At 50.5% G+C, this 23,399-nt stretch overlaps 3 protein-coding genes across 10 annotated transcripts; all 3 read right to left on the bottom strand.

Annotated features, from left to right (window-relative positions):
• Positions 1-24: 24 nt before the first annotated feature.
• On the bottom strand, positions 25-14,009 carry ZSWIM8 (zinc finger SWIM-type containing 8). 7 transcript variants are annotated; one of them, XM_036928624.2, is made up of 27 exons: positions 13,507-14,008; positions 11,290-11,443; positions 10,939-11,033; positions 10,591-10,763; positions 10,312-10,419; positions 10,127-10,208; positions 9,874-9,994; positions 9,290-9,491; positions 8,968-9,143; positions 7,826-8,591; positions 7,598-7,699; positions 6,695-6,826; positions 6,380-6,559; positions 6,094-6,277; positions 5,784-5,882; positions 5,120-5,244; positions 4,472-4,712; positions 4,218-4,376; positions 3,900-4,128; positions 3,442-3,731; positions 3,072-3,295; positions 2,042-2,527; positions 1,644-1,827; positions 1,364-1,540; positions 1,079-1,198; positions 647-757; positions 25-502 (listed from the first exon to the last, which is right to left on the bottom strand). In XM_036928624.2, the coding sequence occupies exons 1-27, from the start codon at positions 14,003-14,005 to the stop codon at positions 42-44; spliced, it is 5,880 nt and encodes a 1,959-aa protein (XP_036784519.2). In that variant the 5' UTR covers positions 14,006-14,008; the 3' UTR covers positions 25-41. The 7 variants fall into 7 exon arrangements, with proteins under 7 accessions (XP_036784519.2, XP_036784518.2, XP_036784520.2 ...); XM_036928623.2 differs by having other exon boundaries at positions 3,171-3,295; positions 7,598-8,591; positions 13,507-14,009; XM_036928625.2 differs by having other exon boundaries at positions 647-825; positions 7,598-8,591.
• Positions 14,010-15,792: 1,783 nt separating this feature from the next.
• Positions 15,793-17,667, bottom strand: CHCHD1 (coiled-coil-helix-coiled-coil-helix domain containing 1). Of its 2 annotated transcripts, none has more exons than XM_036928642.2 (3): positions 16,765-17,165; positions 16,537-16,655; positions 15,793-16,090 (listed from the first exon to the last, which is right to left on the bottom strand). In XM_036928642.2, exons 1-3 carry the CDS (start codon positions 16,886-16,888, stop codon positions 15,977-15,979), a joined length of 357 nt encoding a protein of 118 aa, XP_036784537.1. In that variant the 5' UTR covers positions 16,889-17,165; the 3' UTR covers positions 15,793-15,976. The 2 variants fall into 2 exon arrangements, with proteins under 2 accessions (XP_036784537.1, XP_057362005.1); XM_057506022.1 differs by having other exon boundaries at positions 15,951-16,090; positions 16,479-16,655; positions 16,765-17,667.
• Positions 17,668-17,977: 310 nt separating this feature from the next.
• On the bottom strand, positions 17,978-23,378 carry FUT11 (fucosyltransferase 11). Its single transcript, XM_036928641.2, has 3 exons — positions 22,589-23,378; positions 21,845-22,470; positions 17,978-20,490 (listed from the first exon to the last, which is right to left on the bottom strand). Exons 1-3 carry the CDS (start codon positions 23,369-23,371, stop codon positions 20,343-20,345), a joined length of 1,557 nt encoding a protein of 518 aa, XP_036784536.2. The 5' UTR covers positions 23,372-23,378; the 3' UTR covers positions 17,978-20,342.
• Positions 23,379-23,399: the final 21 nt, after the last annotated feature.

Here is a 23,399-nt window from a genome sequence, read left to right as displayed (position 1 = left end):
AAAAAGGGAAAGGCCCAGGCAGACTAGAGTAAAAAAGGAGTTTATATGTTTATAAATGCCAAATAAATACCAGAGGTTACCCAGCGCCCCCTCCCAGTCAGGGCTGTCTCCCCAAACCCTAGGCTTCTTAGATCTGAGACATCTTGGCCCCAAGCTACAGCCCAAGAGCAGCTGCCAGTCTGGGCTGCCAGCGAACTGAGTGGGGATGATCTGTCCAGCCAGGATCCACTCCTGCTGTGTGAGGAGCCCCCATGGCCACAGGCCTGTGTCCCTGTATAGGGCCCTAGAGGGGCCAGACTCAGGGGGAGAAGGTGGTCATCTCTAGTGAGACCCGCTGCCATAGCTCCTTGGTCTGTTTGCTGCGCTTGAGGTTCTGCAGGATGTCGTTGAACTGCATCATGCCCATAGGTGTCAGGCAGAAGGCGCTGCGGGCACTGCGGATCGCATTCACAAAGTCGTCGTAGTCGGCAGGGGTCAGGTGAATCAAGCGGTGGTGGATGTACTGGAAGAGGGTGTGCAGAGGATAAGCCACTCAGCACAGAACCCAGACCCATCTCCCTTGCATGCTGGGTGATCTGTTCCACTACCGCCCAGAAGGTGGCACCCCGCCCCACCCAGCCCTGCTCCCTACTTTATGGGTTGTCACCTGCATGTATGCCTGCTGGCAGCGCTGCACCAGCTGGTGGAAGGCCGGGGCACGCAGGTGGTTGTGGGCATGAGCAGGGCTCAGCCGCTGCAGCGTCTCCATGACGATCTCCTGCAGCACAAACGGGCTCAGCACCCCCTTGGCTGCCCCCACACAGAACTGGTGCACGTAGTTCACTCCTGGGGGGCAGGGGGAGGGGCATGAGACGGGGGTGGCCACCTCTGCCCTAGGGACCCAACTTTGATCTCAGCTCTGGCCTGGCAGAGAGCCTCCCTCCACCCCAGGAGCTGAGGTAACCCCCCGCCCCCCGCGCGCGCACACATACCCGACCAAGGCCTCAACTCTGAGCAAGAGCTAGGAAGGAGGTCTGGGATAGGAAGGTGGGGGAAGCAGGTGGGGGCGGACAATGGTCCTGGGGAGGGGAGGTGTTACCCAGCTTTGCTGCCAGCCCCAGCAACCATTTGACATCATCAGTGTAGGGGGGGGAGCGGGAGAAGTTGTTGGGGTGATCATTGTGTGCCCGGCGACCCAGCATTTCCAGTGCCAGCATTCCTAGGAAAAAAAGGTTGGTACATGGTGGTGTGCATCCTCTTCACCCTCTATCCCAACCTGGCATCTAACCCCACAGTAAACAAGATTAGCTGTGGGGAAGGAGGCATCACTGAAGAGCCTCTGGCACAACCTCAGCTGGGGGCACAGAAAGGGACCTCCTCTCACCAACACGGTAGGCAGCATGCAGGTGGTGTAGGCTGTGTGGGCTGACAGGCTGACTGTGCGTCTCCTCCTCGGGTGGTGGAAAACCCCCGCTCACCAGAGGGCTGGGCTGTGTGGTCAGGGTAGGCAATGAGGCACCCTGGATGGCTGGAAACGTGGATGCTGGATGGACACTGCTCACTGAGGGCAAGGTGAAAGCCATGTGAGGAACTCACAGCCCAAAGAGGGACAGAGAAGATTCCCTCCCCATTTCCCCTGCGCAGTGTTCCTCCCCTCCATTCACCTGTTCCCTGTCCCCACAACTCACAGGCCACACTGGTGGGCAGTGGGAGCCCTGGCTCTGTGTGGTAGGGATGTACTGTGATGGGTGCCATGGAAGGGACGGGGAAAGACACAGCAGTGGCAGCGAGTGAGGGGGGAGTCACCGAGTAAGGGTACTGAGCCCCCAGGAATGCAGGATGCACACCCTAAAGGGAGGCAAAAGAAAAGAAAAAAATATTAGGATGTCGTTCTCCTTCTACCTCAACTGGGTATCCCTACATTTCATATCCTAGTTGGACTGGGTCCCCCAGACTCCCACCACCTTACGGGACTCTTGGACAATCCTATTATTCTCCCACAGTACCCCACTCCAACCCCCCATGAACTCCCAGTGTTCCCCCAGTAGAAGTCTGGTCTCACCTGTGGGTATGCAGAGCTGGGCACAGGGAAGACGGCAGGCCGGGGTATATGAGGCATGGGGTGGGCGGGGTGAGCTGGGTGGGTGAGGTACTGAGGGCTGCAGGGCAGGTGGGGCTGTAGAGCAGTGTAGGGGTGCAGGCCAGGGGAATGACCATGCCCCAGTCCTGGACCTGGATATAAACTGGATCCCACCGAGATGACTGGCACCACCGTGGCTGCTGCTGTCACTGCTGCCGCCACTGTCACTGGCTCAGTCCCTGGGCCCCCTCTGCCCTCAGGCAGCCCCCGCCCAGCCTCCCCAGCTGCCCTCATCCCACTGGCACTACAGCTTGTAGCCCCTTCACGGGCTGTGGATGAGCCACCTGCTGTTTGCTCATATAGCCAGAACCACTGGTGAGCAACCTCAAACAACACTTCGGGGTATACACCCCCACCCTTAGCCGCCTCTTCCACTGCCATGCAGGCCTTCTCCAACATCAGGTTATCCTGGAAAGAAGGGGCACAGAGGGTTAAGGGGGAAGGGCTTTACTCGGACAGTTTTAGGTGACATTCCAACGTCTCCCTCAGAGTTCGCTGGTTCCCAAGGAAGCATCAGAAGTTAGAGCCAATGCTCACAGTTAAGTGTTTGGAGCAGTGAATGCTTCACGCAAATTGAACGGTTGCTGACAGCAGAAGTTAAGACCCAGATTATAGTCCCACTTCCAAACCAACCTAGCTACTCCTTCCCATCCAAGTCCCACCAACTCCCAGAGGCCATCCCTAAGTATTCCATCCTTGAGATCTATTGGTCCCTAAAAGGCCTCCATTTTTTTAATCTGTAAAATAGGAATAATCCTAACCTCAGAGTGGCATGGTAGACATAATGGATGTGAATGCACATTCATATGTTAAGTGTCACCATGACAGCATAGACTGGATAGTTTGTGAACTTCAGGATACGGAAATCAAGAGCTGGCCATCAGCTTTCTCTATGCCCAGCCTCCCTGCCCAGATGCTCCACAACAAGTCCCCAGATTGCCTGTACAAATACCTGCTCCTTGCACTGCACCAGAGCCCGCTGTATCTCATTAGGGTTCAGTGCATGGGCATGAGGCAGGCAGCTTAGGGCCAGCTCCGCCGCTGCCCTCACCATATTGGAGTCTCGTGCCCGTGATGCCCTGTCAGCCAGGGATGCAACCTCAGGGGGCGTCAGGTGTCCATCCCAGCATTCTACCAGTATAGTTAGGGCTGCACTGCCAATCTCCATTGCCTGGCCTTTAAAGAAAGGAGAGAAAAGCAGAGTTGGGTTAGCATGGGCATCTCTGGGGAGTGGGAATAGTGTCTCCTATCAGGTCAGTAACTCAGAAGGATAAGGCTCTTATCTCTATTAATCCCCTCCCATATCAAGACACTGGATTTACCTGTAATCCAGGAAACGTGGGAAGAATAAGTACGTGAGAGCCAGTTGGGAGAAACAAAGTTGTGCAGGCCAAGGGCATAAAGCCCAATCTCGAAGGCGCAAAGGTGCAGGTTGCGGTGAGGACCTTGGTGGCCCCCTGAGGAGGATGGATGTGTGAAAATGGAAGTACTGCTGTTGCCCCCTGCCTTGACCAACACCGTCTTCGCCAGCTCGAAGTAGAAGTGTGCGGCTGCCTCTGATGGCTGATTGGGTACATGGGGGGCATGACTCTCGGGACGGCGGCCCTTGTACCTGAAGGGGCAATGGGGTAGGGATGGGGATTGGGGTTTCTCTGAAATAGGTATCTAGATTGGTTGGGAAAGACCAGGTAAGTGAGAACAATGCAGGGGTAATAGTTGGATTATGCCAGGGATGTGGCTCTGGGTGGGCCAAAGGAGATGGGTGTTTCTGCCCACTGACCTTCCGACTTCAACTGTTTTCGCCCGGGCCCCTCCACTGGCACTGGCCCGGCGACTTCCACTGGAGGAGGAGGAGCCCAGGGAGTCAGAGGAAGAGCTGCTAATGCTGTCACTGTCTTGTCCTCGACCCCAGGAAGTAGGGGCCCAGCCCCCTCGAAGTGGCCTCCGGCTTAAAGTGGGGGAGCTATCCGATGTTGTTTCGGGGGCGCTGCTGTCAATGCTGGCCATGCCTGACTCCCCAAGACAAGTCAGTCTCAGAAGTTCCAGAAGTCAGACAAGAAATATTCTTTCCTCCATACCATCCCATGTGCTGTCATACCTGTATGCTTTTTCTTAGGCCGCCCTGGGGAGCCCCAACCTCGTCCATTGTAGCCTCCACGACTGCCAAGTGCCAGGCGGCTAGGAACCTTCCCTTCCGGTCTAGGAGTCAAAGCTGCCTCTGATGGGAGACCCTCACAGGGGGAATGTGGGGAACTCTCTAGAGAAAAACAGGGCACAGAGATGAGCCCAGGAAAGAGGACCCCAACATGGCTCGACACCACTCATCCCCCCTGCCCAATGCCCCCACCTCACCAGGCACATTCTTCTCCGTGAAGCCCTCAGTGGGGCCTGGCCCAGCCCCTGCCACACTCCCTGGCTGAGCAGGCCCTGCAGAGCCTGAGGTCAGTGGTTGCAGGGCCCCTGGAGCAGATGGGCCCCCGTGCTTTGAAGGAGACCTCTGGCTGGCTGTAGCTGGGCGGCTAGATGAGTAGAACGAACTCAGTGTCTGTGGCTTATGTGTCTGGCTCTCTCGGTCCAAGAGTTTGTCTAAGATCTGGAGGACAGAGAAGCAGTAACAGGATGCCCTTTATCTCATGACTTCTATTATCTTCCTATCCTCCTCAGGAAGCCTTCCCCAAGTATAACTATAGGAGAACCTCTTGAAAGAGAAAGGCTCTCTTCCATACCTAGGTATCCCCTATAACACCATAGGGCCAAGTATATTGATACTCAATAAATACTGAAATGAATAATTTAATGCCCTCTGCTGCTTTTTTTTTTTCAGCCCCTGCCCAGGTACTCCTATAAGAACCATTTGTCTCTTTGTTCTTTACGAGAGGTTCCCAAGATTTCCATTTATTTCCCATGGGCAGAATAGCCCTTTTCTTATTATACTGGAAATCTGGGGAAAGGATGGTAAAATTCACTCTCTGTCAAAATCCCAGTACCTCAGCCCCTTACCTTTTTAAGCTTGGCTTGGTCATCCTTGTAAGTGATCATTAGTGCCAGTGCCAGGTCACCCTTCTCCCGACGTGTGCCTTCACATAGGAGGGGATGCTCTGCCTCGCTCACTGTTGTCTTCATGCCTGTGAGGAGGGATTCACAGGGTTTGAAAGCAAAGGTGAATATGCCAGGGCTCCCCAGCCACCAGCATGTGAGGGAAGGAGTCCTGGTCCAACCTTCTTCCCCTGTGAAAGGTCTCCACTGCCTATCACATTCAAACTAAGCTCTCACCTGCTTTTTAAGACCCTTATAACCTGGCCCACTCTTCCTAGCATACCCATCACTTCAGGGAAGTTGGGCTTCTCACTCTCTTGTCTTTACTCATGGTTTTTTAGCCCCTTACCTAGAACTTAACTTATCTTTTAACCTGCATTCCATGTTCTACCCCCTCCCTGAGGTCTTTCCCTAGATTTCTGTGTTGCTGCCCCTGTAACACCCAACACCTAGAGCACACACTGGCCCTGAATTCTGACTGTCTCATAGGTACTATAGCATACATATATGTCATCCTGGTTTTCCCATTATCACAGAGCCCCTTCAGAACAGGGCCCATGTCTCATACCCTTCAAGGCCTGGGCTAGGCTTAGCTCATAGACATGCTCAAGACAACTGACAGACTCACCCAAGGCAGCAACTGCTGCTTCAAACCCCAGTTCCTCATCCCCAGGCATCTCATTGTTCCAGTTGCGACTTGGGGGCCGAGAACCCGTGGGAGAAACCACTAGATGAAAGTTAAGTAAGTCAAGCAGACAGAAGTATCATGGGAAAGAAGGCAAGGGAGGGAACCCAAGACCCTCATTACAGACACGCCCATGAAGTTGTCTGATGGTTCCTAAAGGCTATTCAGAGCCTTAGGGCTCTTGGTTTTTCCTCAGAGAAAGCTACCCCTACCCCAGCTCCCCGCCAACTTGCTATAGAGTCAGGCATCATACCTGGAGCACAGAGAACATCAAAGATGAAAGTGGCCAACATGAGAGGCAAAACAGGCCGATAGTCACAAAGTGTCCCCTCCCGAAGCTCCTCTGCCCGGCACCGCATGGTACTCATCTCACTTGGACCCAGGGGAATCTTCTTGAGCAGGGCAGCCACCTCAGACTCCTGGTATGCCAGCTTCACCTGAGGGCACAGGAAGGAGCTCAGAGCTATAATACCTCAAAGGAGATCAAAGTACAAGGCTCTGAGGAGACTGCAGAGTAAGGCCCAGACAGATCCTCTGACCTCCAAGGCCTTGGTAGAAGCTGGGGGCCGCTGTAGCTCCAAGGCAAACATGCCAACTCGAAAGGCCAGGTTGTAATGCTCTGGGCGCTCACTTAGCACTGTCAATAGGAAGGCCGCCTTGGTCAGAGTATTGGTAGCCACCCAGGTCTGACGGCTTGTAGATACCTTGTTCTTCTTGCCCTACAGATGGAAAGCACAAGGACACAGGCAGATGAGTCTGATTCACCTTGGGGAGGGAGGAGGCTCTCACTTGGGGTAGGGCATGGAGGGGGTTAGGGGTAAGCGGGAAGGAAAGGGGAAGAGGGTCTCTCTCACCTTGGCAGGGGGTGGCTCTACCTTGAGGTCGGGTGGGTTGGCTAATAGGTCCTGGGCAAGCTCCACAGTGAGGCGGGAGGCCTCACTGCTATAGCCATGTGCATGCAGGGCCTCAGCACAGGCAAACAATACCTGGAGAGAGGACATGGGCACCAGAGAGGTTGAAGTGCCAACTTCCAAGGATAGGATGCCATCCTTACTCATGCAGCAAATATCCTGCGAACACTTGCTATGTGCTAGGCCCTGTGTTGGTCCTGGGTATACCACATGAACTCACATTCTGGTTAGACAAACACACATGAACACACAAACCAATGTGAAGCCAGCTACTACTTCAAAAGGTCAAGAGGGGAGCAGGTGGGTAGGATACCTCATTGGGACTTGGGGCAGAGGGACAATCTCACAGAAGACTTCCTAAAGTGATCTCTAAGATCTCTGAGATGAAGAAGGAATAAGAGCTAACTAGGTAAGGTGAGAGAAGAGCACTTCAGGCAGAAAGGCCAATCTGTGCAAAAGTAAGGATGTGAGAGAGGGCATGGAAAGCTACAAGCTACAGGAATGGTTCAACTGACTACAGTATAAGAGACAAAAGCCAGATAAGGCTGGAGAATCATGCAAAGATCAGACCAAGTGAAGCCTCATAGGTCATGCCAAGGACCTTCATTTTTCAACTAAGGGCAACGGGAAACCACTGAACAATTTTAAGCAGCAGCGTGACACAGACAGACATTTCAGGAAAATCTATGTGGAAGGAGTGACAAGAATGGACTGCAGGCATGGAGGCCAGCTGGGAGCCTACTACGGGACTCTTTAACAGTCATGTCACAGTTCTGACATTCACAACTCGGGCTAGATGGCCCCTCTCCCACCTGTGGCTAAGGAGCGCCCTCAGAGTCCCCTCACCTCCATGCGGCTCTCCTGTTCCAGCGGCTTCAGCCCAGCAAACAGGTCATGCTCCTCCCCAGCCCCGCCCTCGGCCTTCTCTTCCTCGCCCCCAGCACCATCCTGGGCATTCAGATAATATGCCTGGTAGTCATCTTCCTCCTCTCCAACTGCAGGGGCTGCCTCTGTGGTTTTGGGGAGCCCACTGCCACTCTCATCTGTGGAAGGGAGGTTGTCCCGGGTACAGACCTCCCTGGGCAGTAGACCGGGGGGGCCAACAGAAGCTGTAGGAGGCTCAGGCCCCTCTGAGAAGTAAACACCACCATCTTCTTCATAAGTATCTGGAGGTTCAGGAAGGAAGGTGGAAGAGCCTCGGGAGCCACCAGGAGGCAGACAGGGTGGCGGGCTCTCAGGGAATCCACCAAAGGTGCTGGCCTCTGCACCCAGGGCCAGGCTGCTGTCATCCAGGCTCATCTCAGCCATATCAGGCTCCAGGGAGCTGTCTTCACTGCTCAGCCGTCGCTTGCTCCCACTGCCTGCTAATCCCTTACCCCCACTACCAGCCCCAACCACTGCCTTGGTTTTGCCCCCACCTGAACCCATCTTATGCAGGGCCTTATCTCCCCCCTCAGCCGAGAGACGGCGGGGACCCCGCTGCAATGAGAGGATCCCCTCACCCAACCCCTTGCGCTTGACCCCAGGCTCTTTGGGCCGCACAGCTGGCTCAGCAGGAAGAGGTCGGGGCCGCTCGCGGGATTCCTCCAGACCCCCAGATCGGGAGGCACCTGGCCGAGAGGGCAGAGCTCGGGCCCAACACAGTGCCAGCTTCCGGTCAGTGCCACTGTAGGTGACACCCGGAAGTGGGTAGGCCTCTTCCCAGTTGAAGTAGCAAGCTTCCACCGCCGGCCGGAAGCCAGGGAAGAGCCGCTCCAGGGTCTTCTTGTGCTGTCCCCGCTTCACGTTCTCAATCACCTTCAGTTGCCACTGGCGCAGCTGTGCACACAGTTCCCGGCGGCTGTAGGGACAAAGCAGGGGAGGCTGCCAAGGCGGAGGGTGCTACACTCTGCACTGAGAAGGGACAAAAGAGGATAGAGGAGGCGTATACCCCAGAGGGGGGCACAGGGAAGGACCCATAAATACACTTCTTCACTCAAGCCCACAGACATTACTCCAATACTCGGGGATTTTGGAAAGTGGGTGCTATTTAGGGGAGGGAAGGAAGAAAGCCTGTCAAAAAAAGGATTCATAAAACACTGATAACCTTAATGTTCAGTACCTCCCATTTCCTTAGGACTAGAAGAATGGTCTGTGTGTGTACAAGGGGATAAAGGTTCAGTCTGTCCTGGGCTGGCCCAGTCTCTGAGCTATGGTGAGCTTAGGGGCAGACTCACCGCTGGGGGCTGAGTGCAGGGTCCAGCACAGCCAGCCTCCACAGTGTGACCATCTCATCACACATGCTGGCACATGCATGGGCCGCCACCTCTGACTGCCCATTGCTACGGCCTGTGTGCCCACTGGCGCTGCTGTGTGAGGCTGATGTGCGCACACTGTACCACCAACCTGTTATCTGGAAACAAAGAGGGCTCTGAGATGCACCTAATAGCTTGGAGGAAGACAGATTAGCCTCCCCAGTGTCCCTGTCACCAAGAGGGGACTGAGGTAATGGGACAGAGAGTATGAACCACCATGGGGCTACCCAACTCTGGAGACTACCTGTTCGTAGGTGAGGCACTGATCGGTAAGGATTTCCAACAAGGGGGCAGCATTGCTGTCCCTCCGTTTGAACATTTCCCGCACAATGCTAAGCAGGTTCCAGACGCCCTCTGGCTCGCGGCCCCTCAGAGGGCGCAGCAGACATGCCCATTCAGCAGCGGCTGGGGGCTCCGTGGAAGACAGATACATGGAGTTCACATCACTGTGAAAGGGGTAGAGTGGAAAAGGATGACCCAAAGATGGGGCTGAATATACAGCAGGTGAAGATGCAACAGGGCTTTGACACAAAAGGGGTCCTGACCAAAAATACAGAGATAGGGAAAAAGGGACATCCACAATGAAAATCCTTAATCTCTTTCTGCCTCAGTTTCCACATCTCTCAAAGGAAGAAAAGTAACTCCTGCTCTACCTAAGAACAGACCACTCTGTGACTACATAAAATGATCACCATTCATTAGTTCATTTGTGACAGCTTCTGTGTGCCAGACACTGTACCAGTGTGGGGAATAAAAGGTAAGGAAAACAGGCATTAATAGAACAAAGTATCTATCAGGCTGAGGAATGCATGAAGAGATCCAATTTACCTGAAGACCACAGGGGAGGGGCCACAGAACTTGTGCAGAGTCTTCTTGATGTTGTCAGTGAGTGTCGATTCATCCAAATACCAAGTACTCTGGTCAGAGGCAGAGGGCCCTGCTGTGGGGTCTGTGGGTGATAGGCAGTCAGTCACCTAGGGCTCGGGTTTTGGACTTCCCTGCCAACAGTAAGCCCTCAGAGAGCAGTGCTCTGCACTACCAGCTTGCTGTCTTCCTGCTGCCTTTCTTTCTCATCACTCACCCGGGGCTCCACACACTGTATTGATGGCTGTTGACTGGGAGGAAAGGAGTTCATCCAGGAGACGCTGTGCTGTGGGGAGGATCTGAGGGGGAAAGGGACAAAGGCATAGGTGGGACTCAAGGAGGCTTGGGCCTAACAGGAAGGCTGTGGAGCTAGTTGGAAGAGTGTGTGCCAACCTCACTCACCTGCTGAGGGAGCTCACTGATGAGATACTGAGCAAACTTCTGCAGCTGGTCCCTCTGTAACCGAGACAGGGACTCTGAGACTGGAGCCCGCAGACAGACTGCAGAAGCCTAAAGGGGGACATAGGAAAATAGAACAATCTGAGAAAAGGCTTGCTGATGCTGCAGCTGGGGACAGAGGCAGTCAAGGCAGTGAGGGGGCTCACATTGTGGCCAGGCATGCAGCAGAGAAGGGGGGAATGGAGCGTAGGATAGGGCCAGGATAAATTGCGAGGGCCTCACGTTGTGGATGCGGAAGAGACAGAGTGCCACGACATGAGTGCACCATTTGGCCCCAGCCCCACAGGTGCAGCTGCAGGAAGTGACCCGACAGCGGTCAAACATCACAGCCACGTTGTAAGCCCCTTTGGGGGGGACCATCTGAGGTGGCACCACTGTAGCACTCAGGTGAAACCCTGGGGAGAAATATGGGTATGGTCAGAAAGAGCCGTCAAGACATAAGTCTCTGCCCTCAATCCTGGCCCTGCAATTATTCAGATTACAGGCTTCAGCTTCTTGTAGTGGGTCCTTAATTCATAACAGAGGGCTTGGATGAGTGGGGTGTGCCACAGGGCATGATGGGATCCTTACCTATCTGCAGTGGGTCCTTCACAGCCCTCATGCGGAACAGCTGATCCCCTCGCTGGAACTCATCTGCACTGCCATTGGCCAGGCATGAATACAGCCTGGGAGTGAAGAAGAGGACACAGCGGCAACTCAGCAAATAACCTTCTATAGACCCCTGTCAGCGACCACAATGCCCAGGGCATTCTCTCCTGAGAGTCACCCCCTCTTGGGGAAAATCCCAGGCACTCCACCTCTCTCTGTTTTCTTAGCACAGCCCCAGATACAGTATCTCCTTTGTTCTGTGGGAAGCCCAGCACGTAGTATGGAATATCAGAACACCCTTCCCCACCATATCAGGGCATGATTTAGCCTCACCGAATATCCTCTTCATTCTCAGGGAAACTCCAGAAAGCAATTCGGAGCTGTAGCTGCTCAGGCACTGGGGGGTAAACTTTCTCCACCACTTCAAATGGGATATGAAATGCCACCTGCTTTGCTGACAGCTCCACCAATGGGATCACCAGTCCATCTTTGGAAACAAAGGTTGAGATGAGGGGCAGGAAGGGGAAACGAAAAGGGCCTTGACTACCTGGCACCAATGGCAGTGCGACATCACGGGCCCCACCTTCACTATGAGAGAGGAGATCTACATGAAAATCCAAGGGACCCCCTGTCAGGGTACACCAACCCTTCAAACTCCAGCTGGGGAACGGGAGCTAAACCACCCCGGCCCACAGCCTGCTGCCTATGGTCTAGAACAGAAGATGCAAGGGAGATCCCAGAAACAGCTAACCAAACAGGTGTGTTCCAGAATCTTAGCAAGTAAGCTCTCTCACATGGCTCGGCATCTAATTTCCCATATACCAAGCACTTTAGGTTCATATTACATTGTTAATGTCTCCCCTCTGGCATTCTCTTCTCCAATTGTTTTTTTACTATTGCCTTTTCTCTAGATGACTCCAGGTCTCTACCTAAGGAGGTAAGATAAAGCCCAGAAGAATTAAGAGAGGGACCTCCAGAAGCAAGAGAGGCTGCACTTCCTTTGGCACCCCTGAACCCTGGCTGCCCACAATAGAATTCCCAGGGTAGGGGGAAGATAGGTTATCTCAAGGGAACCTAGCTGCTGCTCCTGGAATCACCTGGAATAGGAAGGAGTTACCACTCAAGGTTTCCCACCCTACTTTAATCAAAAAGCAGTAAAACACAACAGACTGCGTATCTCACCAAATTGCTAGTCAGATTAGAAGACAGATCAGAAAATCATGGAGCTGAATGGAACCTTTAAAAAAAAATTAATCTCCTTATTTTACAAGTGAGCAATTAAGGGTAGCTCGGGACAGAGGAGGGGTGGGTGGGGTAATGGCATGCTTTCCTAGATTTTAACCTGTCCAGTTTAACCACCATGACTTCAGTTACTTCCCTTAAAGTGAGGGAGCTCTAAGCCCCAAGGCTACCCACACATGCAGATATATGAAAGAAGCAGACAGGCCACAGAAGACCCACAGTGAAACTGTCTTAGGTCTGTGTTTGTGTACAGAGAGCATATGCTATCTCTCCAACTGAAGTTCAATACTGCCACCCCTAAAAAGTGACATGGATAATTTTTTCTGTCCAAAGGGGATGCTAAATATCTCTGTGGGACAGTTTGGAAAACAGGACTCTTGGTATGGTCAGAGTAGATCACAAACTTAACCCCTCAACTGCTGGAAAAAAAAATCAGTTTCCACTGAGGCCCAGGACAAAAACTGTGCAATGAGGAAGGTGGGAAAGGATGTGGTGAGTCCCAAGCCTGCGGAGTTTCTCTTACCATCACTCTCCTCCTCATTCCCTTCCAATAAAAGCAAAGTTCTTCACAGTACTAAGTTATTTCACTGAAGATTCAAGAATGAAAGAAACTCACAGCAAATAGCAAGAGTGTTTTATAAGGAGACCTCAGAGACAATTACTCACACTCTTCCCCAGGCCCCAAATGATGGAAATACAAGGCTCTTAAACACTGGTCCAAGCCTTGGCTTGTGACAGCTGTTCAATATGGCCAGAAATCAAGCCTCTGATCTAGACCTATGTGACTATGGAATCTCCTCACAGGCCAGTTCACTTCCAATTTCCTCTGGGTGGTGGAATCCTTTCTTGGTGTAGCTGGCACCAGAGATCACCTTGAAACAAGCAGCCCTCAATCCACTTTGCAATGGGGTGACACATCAAGTGGTCAGTTCTTCACAACTTACCCCCTCTCTTCTCTCTGTCTACTTTCTGGCTTGCCTCAAGCTGAATTCGGTAAGAATTCCCAAGTCAGAGGGTATTCTTCTCTTTTACCCCATCTCTAAGGCAAATTAACGACAGAAGATCTACTTTCTATTGCTAATCCTATCCGACCCAGGATTTCCCATCCATCACCCCGAAACACACACGCGCGCGCGCGCGCGCACGATGATGTAGAGAAGCCAACCCCAGGAAGACCGGAAAAGCGAGTCCTCAAGTCCTTTCTAAGCTTGGGACAGCTCGCGATCCGGGACAGCTCCAGCGCAGGGACAGCTCTCCAGCAAGGCCGAAGCAGGGCCTGCCCGCTCCCCTCCCCCAGCTCACCCTCACCTCGCATTCTGGTACCGCCACTGCCACCGCCGCCACCGCCGCCAGTGGGGGAATTGGGCCCCGCTGACTGTTTGCGCCATCCCCGCCAGTTCTGGCAGAGGCTCTCGGCCTCGGAGATGAAGGAACAGAGGGAATCCTCTTCAAAGCGGTCCGAATCCTCGAATGAGAAGCGCTCGCCGTCCTCCCACTCAGCGAACATCAGCTCCATGGGGCCCGCACCCCCCGGGGCCGGGTCCCCCCCCGCGGATCCGGGGCCTGGGCCGCCGGCCGGGGGCTCTGGGGAGGCCCGGGGCCTGAGGGGCGAGCCGGGGCTGGGGGTGGCCGGGGCACTCAGGGCGGCCGTGCCGGGCGAGGACTCAGGTCTGGGAGAGATACACGACAGGACCTCGCCCAGCTGCGAGGTGCAAACGGGGATCGTGGCCAGGCTCCGAGACTCAGGGCCCGGACTAGGCGCTCGGCAGCCGGGGCCTCTCCACTGCTGCGGCACCGCCTCCCCCATCAGCTGATCTGAACTTCCGGCCGCGCCGGCCACAACGACTTCCGCCCTCGCGTGCTCGGGAACCTAACCCGGTACGGAGCCGGTTTATTTAATTGCTGCATTTCCTGCTTTCTTTCCTCTAACCCACCTTCATATACCGTAAGAGGGAGCCAACTCCAGAGGTATACGAAACTACAGATCCCAGCAATAACTCGGCGTCCCTAATGTCCCCAAAGAATAAACAGCTGCCATGCATGCTGGGACTCGTAGGCTGTCAAGAGACAACACAGGAACCATTGGGTGGATTTATTGTCCTAACACCGGATAAGCCCTGGGGCTGCATCACCTTACGGGAATTGTAGTCAAGAACACTGCATTCCAAAAGACTTTTATAGGGTCTCTAATTGGGGAAGCTCCAGGAAAAGTAAGCATTTGATTTCATCAAATGGCTGTACGGTTTGTCAGTAAGGCATTTGAGTCTAATGGTCCTTAGCCTTTTTGTGTGCCACGGACCCTTTAAGCAGCCTGGTGAAATCCCTGAAGTCCTCCTCAGATTGTTTATAAATACACAAAATTTAAGAACTACAAAGGAAAATGATTATGTTGAAATACAACCATCAATCTATTAACAAATTTGTAACATAGTATACTTTATTTACACATTAAATAAGACCCAGCAGCAAGTGTAGTACCTACCATAATTTTGAAGCTAGTAATGAGTACCAATGATGGAGATATCTGTGACTAATTGTAATATATGAAAATATTGTGATTTCGTATAGGTATTGATAATGACACTTTGTTTCCCACAGTCCTAACTGAGATGCTAAATTTCAATTGTAGTTCAAGGTAAAAAATTTTTCCCATCCATGTTCAGACCTCTTACTGGGTGTCTATTGAGCCTAGGTTACTTAGTCCAGAGTGCCTATGCACTGAGTTTTTTCCTACAGCAGAAAGCCTCAGCTTGCAGAACCAGGCAATTGTCCAGTGCTCTACCCATGGATTATAAGAATTATAGGAGGAGGTGGCTGTAAGGGGTCAGGGAGGCAACTCCTTCTTAATCTTAATAATTATCCCACTGGAGCTTTAAAAACTCCACTGATCACTATGCCCATCTGATGCTGTAAGGTACACAGACAAGGTTAACCCCCTTTTCAGTAATTCCTGAAAGAGCAGAGTATACATAAAATGCTATGCAATTGTTTCTATTATCAGGGGTCACAAAAGTAAATGCCTTCAGTAACCAGATGGATAACTTACTGAAATCAAAGGAGATAAATGCCAATTAAGTGTGTTTCAATATTTTGGAGATTCAGCAGCCAAGTCCCTGAAGAATGGAGACAAAAGATAATCAGCTCTACTTGATTACTGCCACAGTTGCCAGATCTTTTGATTATTTTTTTCAAGAAAAGCAAAAGGTGTTTTTTTTTAAAGACATTTTTCCTATTTTTTAATGTGGCCAGCTAATTTAAAAACAAAATTTTAACTGTATAGGCCAAAAAACTACATCTGCAGTACCTTTGGGGCACCAGTTTGTGAACTGATTATTCTGGGAGCACCTTGCAAGGGCTATGCACAAAATATAGTCACTAAATACTTACAGGTGATGGCAAAAAACTGCATATAGATGGCCTTCAACATCCTTAGTGCATCAAAGGCAGGGGCACTAAATGGTGTAAGAGACTTCAAACGCGGGACAAGACAAAGGTTCCTGCTCCTGGGGCAAATCAGAGAGCAAAGAACTTCCAGAGTCTAAGGAAGGACACAAAGTTCAAGTATGGAGGGAGTCTAATCCACAACAGGTCAAGTTCTCTTGAGAAGATTTTATTTCAAGATAAAGCGTAACTTCCATTCATTGATTCCAAACGGTGAAAACAAGTGTTTTGCCTTCTTTCACCCTTCAAATGGAGCGTGGCAGGGCAAATGTCTCTAACATGCCTCTGTACAGTTCTCAGAAGCTATAGTCCAGTCACTGAAAATGCTTCTCCATCTTCAGCTGACATGAGGTTTGTTAGGAAACCTCTGTAATAATTTATTCAATTTCTTGGGGGGCAAACGCCCAGACTCTCCCAGGTTCTCCTGGATTGATCTCATCTTTCGGGCTGCCTGAAGAGACAACAAAAACAAAAATGACAGCACTAAAGTTTGTCCTGACCTAGACAAATAGTTCTCATAAACCCCAAAACACACAAAGATACTGGCTAGCCTGGAGACATCTGCGTCATCTTCCCAGTCCCCTTTCAACAAAAGGGACTTGGGACTTACAAATGACTGGATGATCTAAAGCTATCTCATTTGACATGCACAAAACTCTGTAAAGTGGGTATTAACTCATTTTACATCTGGTCAAACAAATCACTCAAGATCACAATGCCTTCAAAGCCGTAACCTTTCCCACTTTGGCGTGAGTGAAACAGCTCCCCAAAACTTTACTCGCCCTTTTAGAATGTGAGGGACTGTCTTATCACCTAGCAAAAGACAGGGGAATCATTACGTGTATCCCTTCGTTCCCATTCTCCTCCCATGAGGGCACCCGAGGAGTCTTTCGTCACCTCAGCCCTCGAAGCACAATCGAAAAAGTCCTGGATCTCTTTTCTGCATGCCTCGTCGCGGAATTCATTCTGCTTCCAGCAAGCCATCATCACCGACATCTCAGTGATACAGGTTGCCTCTGATGGAGCGGAACAGGGATACACTCAGACACCTGGGGATCCTTAACCCTCCCGCCCTCCCTCCCAGCCACTCCCAGGACCCTTCCGGCTTCTGCTCTGACTGCTCACCGCCTTTCTCCCGGCGTCGTTCCCCGACACGGTTAGCTAAGATAAGGGGTTTGTTTGGCTTCAGTATAGGTTTCCGTGGGTTTCCAAGCCGCGCCAAGCGACCCCGCAGAGAGGGCGTCGCCATTGCGCACCGAGCTCCCGGCAGGCTCTGCAGCGCAGTGCGTGACCCTGCGTGACCCTTACGAGCTCGACAAGATTCGGCGCGCTGCTAGACGAGAGCTTGGCTCGCGCCTGTTTGCCCTTCATTCTCTTCCTGGCCTGGTCGCCCAGGTATTGAGTTTGAACACTGGCCACCCCGATCCGCGTGCAGTTTCGGAGGAGAATCTTTGGGGTTCGTACGCCGACCTAGGCCGCTCCTTTGTGGACTCCGAGCCCTGAAAGCTCGGGGCAGTGCTGGGCCGGGAACGCCCAGGAAAGGGCCCCGATAGATGAACTTTCCTAACGTGGTAGCGGGCCGGGCTAGGTGACTGACATAGGTAAAGGCAGAGGATGGGAGCGAGTAAAACTGTGACTTTTAAGATACTAGGTTTGGAAAGATTTTTGTTACTTTTTAGAAAGCTTTCAAAGACTGTTGGTTTTGGCTACCTTTTGAACCACTCTGAAGCCGCAAAGAAAAATTTGCCTCATTTAAACAGCTGATACTCTTGGATATCGTTTGCTCATTTTTAAGGATCTCACTGGGTAGGGTGAAGTTTAGGCACTTTTGCTTTCATCGTCTTATTTAATTGTCTCGCCAGTCCTGTGAAGATACTTGGTATCATTCCTGTTTATAGACTTGTCCCTTCTGTTGTGATGCTTCATCAGACGTGGTTCTAAGTTACTTGTAGTTGTTTACAAAACTGTCCAAGGATGTGCCACGGATTCTCAAGGTATTTACAAATGAGCGCCAAAAATGTTTCTGTTAATGAAAGCGTAACTTGAAGAAGCTTGTAGTTCATGACTCCTTTGGAGGGACAAATTTATTTGCGCAAAACTGAGTGCAAAAAAATCATTTATCACAGATGTTTGTGATCTTCCCGTTGATCTCAGCATGACTGGTTCTTTTTTCTTCTGTTGAGTCTCAGTTCCTGTCAGAGAAGCCCTGACTTCCCTGATACCCTGCCATCAGCAACCTGTTTTATTTTCTTCATAGCTCATACCAGTCTGAATAACCTCATTCATTTATTTTCAGCCTTAATAACAATACCCAGCAGAGATAAAACCAAGCAGAAGACACTGTTTAAAAAGAAACCATTTATTATACAAAATGAACCTGAGATAACAGGAAATAGCAACATATTTGGAGTAATAAAGGCGTCAGTCCCATGCTCCACCCACTCTCCAGCAGCACAAATAAAACTGATAGCTATCGGACAGCACTACCACCAGTAACTACATGTCTGATGCTGTATACAGAACAGCCTAGGTCCTAAACCAGAGAAAATTCACATTGCCTGCTTTCTCCTAGGGGAAGCAAAGCCTTTAGTGGATAAGTACCCCACAGGTATTCCTGGTTCTGCTTTCCCTTGGTGAAAATGTAGGACCTGGTTTACCCTGCTCTTTTCTGAATACGTTTATGGTGATAGGAATAAAGGAGAAAGTCTGAGAAGCACTAACCACAAGGCAGGCGTTCTCCAGCCACAGTCATTAGTAAACTGGCCCACTTTGTACATCAAAGTGCTATAGGAATCCCAATATGAACTGGTGTAATTAGGGAAGTTAGGGATGATTCTACACTTTGTATAACCATCACTTAACCTTTTTATTGCACATCATGAAATTTGAGTCCTAGGCCTTTGCACTTGTGTAATGCATATTTTACACTACAAATCACCTGCATTTAAATAGATTGCAAGCTTAGAAATCAGAGTCTTAAATGTATTTCTTTAGTGGGTCTCAACTCTATCAAATAAGTAATTTTGAAGGTCTATCTTTCCCTTTTGTTTTTTTCTGCAAAACCCCAAACAAAACCAACTTCATGCTGTTGTGAAGGGCATTTTTAACTATAGAATAAAATGAAAAAGGAACCACTTACCCTGGCAGTGAAATCCTGCCTAAATTAGAGCTTTCCTTGACCACATCCTTAGTTGTCACAATACTAAGTGTGGGACCCTAGTTGTTGAAGCATCTAACATATATCTGATTGTAAACTAGTGTGTGTATATTTACATTACAACATTATAACCAGGTAGCTCTAAGGTCCAAGGTATTCTTTCTTGTTCTACTGCCCTAGAAAAAGCTAATGGTCTCCCTACCCATTAAGTTGTATGTTCAAACCACAGCAAAAGAAGGATTTGGTTACAACTCCAAATCTGACTAACAGCTTTTTATATAACCAGCCACTTGTAGTGGCTTAAATATCTTTAAGATTTGAGATTGCCTCTTATCCTCTTCAGTTTAGGGCTTTGGGTGGGCTCCCATCAAAATTTAGTCTTAGTATTATAAAGTTGAATAGAAGGCTATCAGTAATAGAATAAATGAAGTTGGAATATTTCATTCCACTTAAAGTGAAAAGTGCTGCAGAATATGAGACAATTATTAGAGCTATATTGCTGGGCTGTTTTTCCCACTATAATATTCATGACTCTGGGGGCAATGGGACATTTTTAGCATTTAAAAATAATAAAGGGAAGAGTTCATTAATGCAGACAGAAAAGAACAAAGACTTTTAGAAATTTGCACTTTGATTCACACTAGCCTATTTTAACATTTCAAAGTCATTTAAATATTTTTCTACCTTCATTCCCAGCCTTAGTCCCCATCTCTAACCTAAAATAGAGTAGGACAGTTCATTAAATTGACATGATATATGTTTTGCCACTGAATTTTTCTGGTCATAAAGAGAAGGAATTCCATATATGCCATAGAAGAGAAGCAAAGTAGCAATAAGAAAAGCTGTCAAATCTATACCCAGTTTAATGCAGACAGAATGAATGTGGGAATGGTGGCAACACTGCTGCATCTTCATCAGAAATTGTGGAAAACCAGGAAAGAAAAACCTATTGAAAATAAAAAGTTTGACATGAAAGGCAAAGTAAATGATAAAAAATACAATTCTAGAGAACCAGACTACAATCTGCCAGGAGTCTGCTTCACCACCATCACCATCAACATAACAGTTTATAATGCAGTAAGAAGATGAAGAAAAGAGATTAGGAAAGGTATTGAGTAATAAGGGATTTGAGGAATAGCACAGAAGTTTTAAGACCCTAAACCTGGCCCATCTTACCTCATGTGTAGCCAAGTAGTGTACTTCCAATCACAACTGAGAAGATGAAAGGGCTAGAGAAAAGCAATTCTTTTAAAAGTCTGTTGTATCAGCACATTGAGTCAAGAGGGTTTTTTAGGCTTCTGTTTCCCACTAAACCAGCACTAGCTGCCTTACTCCCTCCTTGAGGAGAGGCCCTATTACCAAAAGCAGACACACTGGTTACATATCATTAGGATAAATTTATCAGTGAATATAACTGGAATTCCTTAAATCATGATATGACAATGTTCATTATGGGTTTGTGCAGTGGATGCTCCTCATTTTCCATGGTAGAATAAGGACTTCCATCTCCTTACCTCTACCAAGTTAAAAGCTCTCACAAGGGTAATTAAATATTTTGGTTCCTTTTCATGAAGATCTCATGTAGGTAATCCCAAAATTTCCTCTGCTGTGTCTCATTGTTGTGGATCATGACAGTAAGAGCTTCCCCCTGGTCCAGACCTTGCCAATAATCTTGCAGCCACATCTCCTTCCAGCTGAAATATCAAAATGGGGGTTGGATTATGAAACCTCAGCATAGCTATAAATCCTGCTTTTCTCTTAATGGGGCCAAAGAAATCTTAAACAGATACAGTAGGCTTTGGCTAGGACAGGGCTCTGCTTCATGGGGAAGTAAATGTGAATTAAATCCAGTTCTAGTCCAGGTGACAGTAAGCCACAAACACAAATATATCACACAGCCTACACAAAGTTATACCTCCTGACTTGCCTGCTCCTGGTTCACAAATGTGGAGGGAGTTCACAGGCAGGCAGGCAGGCAGGGGCTAGACTTAGGAGGCAGTAGTCTCCCTAAGGAAAGCAAGGTAATATATTTAGATAGTTACCTTTTAAGTTGTATTTTTTTTCAATAAAGTGCAGTGGCATCCAATATCTAGATAAGACACAACCTGAATATTTATTTTTTAAATGTTTTACATTTTTCCTCTAGTAAATCATACTTTGTTCAGCATAAACTAGATACAAATGACTTGATGGAGGGCTCCACTGCCAGGACAAATGTGCCTGCAGCCTATATAAACAGCACTCTGCTGCCATTCCAACTGTCCAAATTGGTCTCTGCAGGCCATTCCAGCAGCCTCTCTTTCTCAAGCTTCACCTTTTATCTCCCCCACCAGATGTGGTTTGCAGCAAGTAGCTTCAACATTTTCCCACCCCTACAGCCCTTGCTGACTTTGTTTCCCAATGCCACCACCTTCTGCACCCATTGCAGTAGCCTCCTCACTTCCCTTCCAATCCACATTGCCACACCATTACTATTTTTTGAAAGCATTCTTTCTCTCTAGGGTAAACATAATTTACTTTTAAGAGCGAAAGGAGATGCTATTAATAACTACACCAGGTTAACAGATGTAAACCCTGACTACTGTAGACAACCTCCCTCAAAATGCTCATCTTTATATTTCTCATACCCAGCCCCACCATATGGAAGATGCTCAATAAATAGCTGGTTGATTTTTAGGACAGTCCAACTCCTGAGCCTGGTATTCAGGCTATGTATAGCTTCACCCCAGTTTATCTGCTTAACTTTGTCCCTTTTCATTTCCCTGAAAAGGCCCTCTCTGTTTAAAACCTTTTTTGAATCACTGTTGGAAACACTGCCCACATAAGCTGATTTTCATGTTGTTCCCTTGAATTGTATTTTAGGTATTTATGAGCTTTTTCAGTTTGTTATCTCCCCAACTAGGCTCTTGACACCTCAAAGGCAGAGTGAGGCTGTTACAACTGCCTTATCCAGTATCCCCTCAGCACTTAGGGCTAGTTCATTGCCCACAGTAAGCAAGTAAGTAAATCATTGATTTGATGGTCGCAGAGGATGTCAGGTGGCCTTACCTGTCATTCTTTGGAATCTCTTCCACACTACCAAAGCCAGGGGTGGGCACTGGGCAGTCCATGTGTGAGGGCTGGGCAATGTGAGGCTCAGGGACAGGGATGTCCCCAGGAGAGGCTGCGTGGGCTTTCTCGGCATTGAGTCGAGACAGTTCGTGATCACAGACGAAACACTCGAAACCGTTGAGGTAGTTAGGCAGTAAAGGATCATTCACTCCCCACTCCCGACGCTTCAGATTATCCAGAAGGAACTGGTTGGTCATGCCCCCAGGTTGCTTGTATGCCAGATATTTCATGTATTCCTCATCGTTTTTGTCCAGAAAGTCGATAAACTCTGCCAGCTTCTGAGGTGACTCAAAGTCGTCAATGAGGATGATGGAGTGATTGTTGGGCATCCAGTCCCTCACAGTGGGAGAGCCACGGTACACAGGCACAGCGCCAAGATGCATGGGGCGCCACAGTTTTTCTGTCATGTAGTCGTCACAGATGGCATTTTCGAGGGCCAAATGGAACTTATAGCGGGACAAGAATGCCAAGAGCTCTGGATCCTCGGTGGTAGCTGTAGCTGTGTCCTGTAGCCGAGGAGTGGGCAACTCCCGATTTTGCAGGCATTTCCCGTATGAGTCCACCTGTGCGGGGTAGACTACGATCGTTAGGAGGGTACAGCAAGTCGGCCTGGACACCAGGTGTCCTGGCCTCAGCTCGACGCGCCCACTCCCCTCCCAGCCCTGCCCTGCCCTCACCCACCGGGATGTAGCGCATGAGTTCGCGCACGTAGCGGTCCCGGTCAGCTGGCACGTCGCAGTGGGACTGCAGATAGAGTAGCGGCGCGTAGCCGCGGCGGCGCCACTCCGCGCGCTCCCGGAGTAGAGGCGCCGCGCGGCGCAGGTAGGCAGTCCCGGGGAGCCACTGGAGCGGCAGCGGATAGTCCGAGTGGCGGCTGAATGTGGCGGTGAGATTGAAGAGGCGGATGCCCGGGCCGTGGCTCAGCAAGAAGTTGTTGAGGGGTGACTCCTCGTGCAGGAGCGCCCAGCTCTGATGCGCTAAGCGAGGTAGCGGCGCCTCGGACGCGCGAAAGTCGGTGCCGTAGAAGAGCAGCGCGCGTGTCCGCCAGTCTCCCCGCACCCGTCGGTCCCGGGACGCCACGCACGCGCCGCGCGCGCACTCAATGCGCTCCGAATCATCCGGGAAGTGGGGGAACAGCCCTGGGCTCCACCACAGCAGCACCGGCAAGTCCACTACCTCCTCCCTCCCGGGCCGCGGGATTCCCGGACTGCGAGCCACCCCCAACGCGCCCAGCACCGAGGGCGGCCCGAAAACCGCACCATCCCACGGTTCCGCCAACTCCGCCTCCGCACCGGTCTTCCCTTTCCCTACAGGCCCAAAGCCGCCCGCCTCGCAGACACTAAGCACTCCCAGGGCAGCAAGCACAGCTCGGGCGCGGCCAGCCGCCATGTCTATTAAGGCGCCGGCCCCCGCCCAGGGGCGTCTACCCGACGAGGTCCTACGCTGCCTGGGCATATGGCGCATGCGCGGTTCCGCTCAGCCAGCCACTCCC

The sequence above is a fragment of the Manis pentadactyla genome, chromosome 8 (assembly GCF_030020395.1).
Source record: "Manis pentadactyla isolate mManPen7 chromosome 8, mManPen7.hap1, whole genome shotgun sequence".
Taxonomy (NCBI): domain Eukaryota; kingdom Metazoa; phylum Chordata; class Mammalia; order Pholidota; family Manidae; genus Manis; species Manis pentadactyla.
The sequence above is the reverse complement of the archived record's forward strand: the minus strand, read 5'-3'. Positions and strand labels throughout refer to the sequence as shown.